Below are 6,445 nucleotides of genomic sequence, written 5' to 3'. Positions count from 1 at the left end.
GACAGAACAAGAACGCATCCATACTGGAGATATGCCTATACTGGACATCTGTCTTTTCAGTGTGCGGAATGTTCGAAATCTTTGGCCAAGCACTCCAACATAATAGTCCAAGAAAGAATCCATCCCTTAGAGAGACTGATCAGGTGACAGCGCTGGTGACAAATCCATCAAAGCGAAAACAGAATTTGAAGACCATGCCAATACTAACAGCCAAAGGTTTGTTTTTCCAGATGTTTAATTTAGGTCTCCATGCAAATTTCACTGCTTACATGCTGACGTCAACACATGTAAAATCAATAACATTATCATTGTATTGCAGTTGATATCTACAGTTTAATTTATGTTTTCCATTGCAGTTCTTACACAAAAGGAATGTATTTCCAAATTAACAAGAAGAAACACTTTTATTGCGCGGAACGTCCCTTGGCGGTTCATGTTTTGTATAGAAAAAACAGTTCTTTTTCTATGTCGCTCATCTTCTAGAAGATACACTGTGCGGCTTGGGATTTCACACATGATTCAAAATATGTGAGTTCCTTTGTTTCTGTATGTAACTTTGATCCCATATGTGGTATTGTACAGTCCCGTTCTAGTCCATGTCAAATAACCCAATTTCTAATAATAAGATAATTATGATGAAGAAAGGAAAAGGACAAAATGTAACGAGTTATGACACACTGTCCACCAACGTAACCAGATCCCTCTTATACAGTCAGCGAGTGCGACAAAATGGTACAAAACTGACAAGGAGTACTGAGACATTTGTGTCATAATATTATGTAAGCACATTTGCTTTGCTCCTACAAGAGGCTTGTTTACTGAGACATTCGGGGTCCTGACACCTAGCTCCAATACTTCTCCAAGGTGCAAACCAACACCCTTCCAACTTGGAAAGCTCAGGTTCGGAAAGTTCCACGAGGGGAAGGACAGCGTTTATTACATAAACTTGAGCCGCCCAAGTTGGGTGGGCTGTTGCTTTGCGTCGTCGAGTTGTAGCGAAGCCGGTCCGTCCAATAGTCTTACTAGTTTCGTCATCATCCAGTAACTTTCGGTATTCTTAGTTGCCGTGATAAGTAGCTCGTGCTCTTCTTCGTTGCGCTTTCCTTCCCCTCTTAGAACTTTCCGAACCTGAGCCTTCCAAGTTATATAGGTTGTTGGTTTGCACCTTGGAGAGGTGTTGGAGCTAGGTGTCAGGTCGCCGAATGTCAGTACTGCTTGTCAGTTTTGTGCCATTTTGTCGCACTCGCTGCCTGTATAAGATCTGGTTACATTGGTGCACAGTGTGTCATAACTCGTAACATTTTGTCCTTTTCCTTTCTTCATCATAACTATATTGGCTCACCATCCGATTTCAAATAAAATAATTATTGCTTTTGATCCTTGAAGGGTGGTGGCGTTCCAACGGATGCGGAGAAAAACCGTTAACTTTTTCTATTGCCTTTGTGCTCCGTCCATTCAACACCACAAACAAAAACAGAGCTGCATAGCCAGTGGCTGAAAATGGGGATGTCTAGTCTAGACACTAATGCTGTTCTCTGACGTAAGGGGTGAAAGGCCACCAACTACACTTTCACAACTCTACATCTCATCGTATCACATCTCTTCACACCCCATCTCTTCATACCTCATCTCTTCACACCTCATCTCTTCATACCTCATCTGTTCATACCTCATCTCTTCATGCCTCATGTCTTCACAACTCATATCTTCATGCCTCATCTCCCCACATACTTGTCCGTAGTCGGCCTAGACTCACACCATCGCCTCATCCTATCCCTTTCCTCATCGGCATGACATAATATATGTTTCAAATTGTGTGATTCCAAGTCAGAATTGGAGGTGAAGACTACATAAGAGAGATGGGTGTGGGTTGGGTTTTTGTATTTTAGAAAAGCGATCCTGTCAGCTTTTCTATTATCCTTTGTTTGTGATTATGGGTATGGGCGTGATTTCACAAGATTATAATATTGTGTAAAGTATAACTTCAGTGCCAGAAATAGATGTGAGCTGTGTTGATGTGCAGACTTTGCGCATTGTTCTTCCAATTACTAAAGAGAAACACCAGCTGTTTACTAATTACAAAACTATTGAATACAACTAGGGAGTGTTGTCTTCCTATTTGAACTGACTTCTTGTTACTTCCAAGCATTTTATTTGTTGTTTTGATTAGAAAACCTTGCAGTGCTAGGAAGAAGAATTACGGTTGTGAGAATTGTTGGAAGTAGGTAAATCATGAACGACTGTGACTGGACTTCGGAGGAGAGTGACGACTCTGATGCACTCTCACCACTGCAGCCATTAGTAATATGGTCAAGCAGAAGGTCAACCGCGTGTCCTCCACGGCCAACTGCACCATCTTATAGTACACCGTACTCAGCTCTTCACCACGTATACCCCAATAGTGGTAATCAAGTAGCCACATCAGAATTCTCCTCTTCCCATTTTTGTCTTCAGAATACCTCATTCAAACCTTGGAAATCACGAACATCTTGCGCCGGTGTTCCTCAAGATCATGTACCCAAGGACATGGTGACAGATAACTTCAGGGACCCTCGACCAGAAATCCAGAGGAACAAGGATACAAAGACCAGTGATGCTTCAAATACAGCTGTCGAAAACCCATGTTTGGATTCCTTGACATCGGCAATGGACAAGGATCAAATTTCGAAAGGTAACAGTACCCCAACCGTTAACGGCTATCGCGAACCCGTTTCAGATCAGTACACAGGCTACGAGGAAGTAGCGTTTCACACTGAATATGGCAAGAACTACAGCAAATCTGCCGATATGAACGTTCACGCAGGGCATGTACAAAACATCGGACATTTTCCAGTATCTTCTCCAGTGGCTAGTCTACCCGCGGATTCCGATCATCACGATCTTGAAATAAACAACACTCATCACACGTCTGAACCTTTTTCTGAGAAAGTTTGTCAACTTCAATCTGACCTTCTCCAACCAGAAAATACACTCTGCGAAGAAGCCGGAAAGTCCCTTGATCGCCAGCCCGATAGGCTTGATCGCGAACTTTCACATCTTGGAGAAAAGCAATATAGATGTAAGCATTGCGATAAATATGTTTCTACTTCGTCTTGCCTAAGTTCTCATGAATGTACACATCCAGAAGAGAAATCGTTAAAGTGTAAAGAGTGTGACAAAATGTTCACCACGCGACATAATCTTACCCGACATGCACGACTTCACTCAGTAGGCAAAGCGTTTCCGTGCAAGTACTGCGCAAAGCTATTCGGTGACAAATACGGCCTACATGTTCATGAACGTATCCATACTGGGGAGAAGCCGTTCAGGTGTGGTTACTGTGATCAAATGTTTCGCCGTAATACCGATCTTAGAGTTCATGAACGTAGCCATACTGGAGAGAGACCATATAAGTGTAAATCGTGCGATAAGTCATTCACGGCGAAAGCAAATCTCACGGTGCATCAGCGCATCCATACTGGACAGAGACCATACAAGTGTAAATCATGCGAGAAGTCATTCACGAAGAAATCAGATCTCACCCGGCATGGACGCATCCATACTGGAGAGAGACCATACAAGTGTAACTTGTGTAACAAGTCATTCAAGACGAAATTCACTCTCACCGTGCATCAACGCATCCATACTGGAGAGAAACCATACAAGTGTAAAGTATGTGGCATGGCATTTCGGGAAATGTCAACTCTCAAATATCATCAACGAATCCATACTTGAGAGTAACCATTTTCGTGTAAGGAATGTGGAAAGTCTTTCACTAATAAATCCAGCCTAACACGTCATGAGTGGATCCATCCCTGAGAGAACCTGATCATGTACAAGCGATTGTGACGAGATTTCAATGTATTGTATTGTATTGTATTTATTTAAAAGGATTCTCCAAAAGCAAATGGATGCTTATCACGGAAGTCTCCCACATAAATATCGCAAGAAAAATGGGGAAATGGGGAGAGGAGAGTGGAAGATGAAGCATGGGAAGAAGGGAAACAAGTACCTAAATATCGAGGTATAAAAGCAGGAAAGAAATCGACGAGGGAAGAAATCACCTCTGCAGATAATAGCGGGACATTTAGATGAAAAAAACCAGCAAGGATTAATTTCAAGGAAAAAAAATTCTCAAACGGAAAAGTTCGGAATTCCAGTCAGAGAATATCTATGCTGAGAGTAATGAGCCTTTAGAGCAATGCGAAAATTGACAGAGGACTGAACGCAGCGGATGTGTTCTGGAAGTTTGTTCCATTCCACAGATAAACTGAAGAGAGGGGATTTAAGGAAATGGGCGCCAGAACGAGGTAAAACTATAGAGGACGGGTGACGACAACTAAGGGATACATTGAATTTGAAACGAATTAGCAAAGACGGAAACTGGTAAAACACATGATGAAAATACAGCAAGGACAGAATCTGACGACGCCACTTCAGGGATGACCAGTCACAAGTACGATTAAGAATCTGCTTCGGAGTTTCCCACTCAGGAGGGTGCCGGGTCTTACAAAGCAGATATGAACGAGCAGCAACGGCTTGCAGTCGGTCTAACGTAAGCGAATCTGAATGGGATACGGCGAATGACCAGACAGGGACTGCGTATTCTAACAGTGGTCGTACGTAACACTTGTAGAGCAAATTCACGGTTGAAGCAGAAAGGAAATGGGCCATATGGCGCAACAGAAAAACACGACTGCGAAACTTATGGGTGATAGATTTTATATGGTCAGAAAAATTTAGTGAAGGAGTGATAGTCACGCCGAGATGACAGTGGCTATGACCTTTCTGAATAGGCACACCGTTCATTGTCAAGGGGGATGACGGGCCGGGGGCTAATGCATATTTTTGAAAGGGTAGGTGGACGCATTTACTGGTGTTAAACGTCATGGCAGTAGCTGATGACCATTGACAACACTTATCAATGTCAGTCTGGAGCAATGCATGATGGATAGGAAGTGAGGTGTTTGCTGGAGAAACAAGAATTAAATTAGAGTCATCAGCAAAAAGGGATAATGCGAACGCAAATACTACGATCACTGATAAAGTCCTTCACCCAAGAACAGGCAGAAAGAGAACACCAACCTGAAACAGATTGAATAGCTAAATGATGACTAACTCTGTCAAAGGCCTTAGAAAAATCAAGGAACAGCTGGTCACAAGAAGACTTAGAGTCAAATGCACGCGAAACAATTGAGGTAAGCTGTACCAATTGGTCAACTGTTGACCTCTTTCGACAAAAGCCAAACTGGCTGGAACTGATAATTTTATGGCTCTCAACAAACGAGTAAAACTGACGGCTAATCATAGACTCATACAATTTGGCAACTGCATTTAACAGCGATATAGGACGGTAATTGACTGGGTGAGAAGGATTACCTTTTCCCTTGAACACAGGTACAACAACGGCAGATTTCCACTCCCTGGGCTGAGTACTGGACAGCAAGCAGCGGTTGAAAAGGGCGGAAAGAGACTGTGACGTGACCTCAGCTGTTTCACGAAGGATGCGATTGTTCAGCAGTCCAGCGGTTTTACGTTGAATGGGAAGTCTGGATAGCGTGTCAAATACGGACTGCACAGAGAATGGTTGTATGGAGAACTTCACAGTGGACGTGGGTGTTAAAATACCAGCTGAGTGCAGGTCAGGTGTTAGCAGTGGCGCCTGGCTGTAGCTCGCAAACAATTTGGCTAGGAGATTCGTCTTTTCCGTATTACTCGTGGCTGGGTAGGCTTGGTTGTCATGGTAGAGGTCAGGGATAACCGGAGACGGGCGATTCACATTACAAAGGATCTTTGCTTTGCGCCACCATGTACGAGTTCCATGATGCTGAGCCATGTCTCTCGCCATCCTCTCGTGATAATGGCGTTTCGCCTTCCGGAGCAAGGAGGTAAGACAGTTACGTGAGAGTCTATACGCTATCCAACTATCTGTAGATCCGAGACGTTTGGCCTTGGCGAAAAGGCGATCCCGAAGCCGCCTCTGACGATGGTGAACAGCAGAGTACCAAGGCTTGTTTGATGGAAATGTGCTTCTCCGGACAACGGGAACAAACAACGATACAGAGTCTTCCAGCGCTGCGCGCCACAATTATGCGAAAAGAAACATGGAAGACCATGGAAATACAAAACACAGAAAACAGCAGTATCGTTTCAAGATTATGGGAAATGCTTTTAACCTATTAAATAGCGTTTAAAACATTATTCCTTGTTTATGCTTCAAACGCTTCAAACTCTCTAACTCGTTTTCTTATAGGCATTTTTGGTAACTGTTCAGTTAGAGTTATTGCTCTGCGTGCACCGTCTTATCCTGAAATTTCTTCAAACACATGTACTATGATTCTGTTTGCGCTTTTCATGTATCGTTCAACGTAATACATATTGCTGAAATTTACAATTTTTCCTCGTACTTTCCTGTTGTCGTCTACTTTTTTCTTGCATTATCGTTGTCTACCATACACGCTGGGTG

At 43.1% G+C, this 6,445-nt stretch overlaps 1 protein-coding gene across 1 annotated transcript; it reads left to right on the top strand.

Moving 5' to 3' along the window:
* The first annotated feature begins 2,232 nt into the window (after nt 1-2,232).
* LOC135826777 (zinc finger protein 271-like) lies at nt 2,233-3,714 on the top strand. Its single transcript, XM_065339382.1, has one exon. The coding sequence runs from the start codon at nt 2,233-2,235 to the stop codon at nt 3,712-3,714; it is 1,482 nt and encodes a 493-aa protein (XP_065195454.1).
* Nucleotides 3,715-6,445: the final 2,731 nt, after the last annotated feature.

Source organism: Sycon ciliatum, chromosome 10 (genome assembly GCF_964019385.1).
Source record: "Sycon ciliatum chromosome 10, ocSycCili1.1, whole genome shotgun sequence".
In the NCBI taxonomy this organism is placed as follows: Eukaryota; Metazoa; Porifera; class Calcarea; order Leucosolenida; family Sycettidae; genus Sycon; species Sycon ciliatum.
Note: the sequence above shows the minus strand (reverse complement) of the source record. Positions and strands in the feature narration are given on the sequence as shown.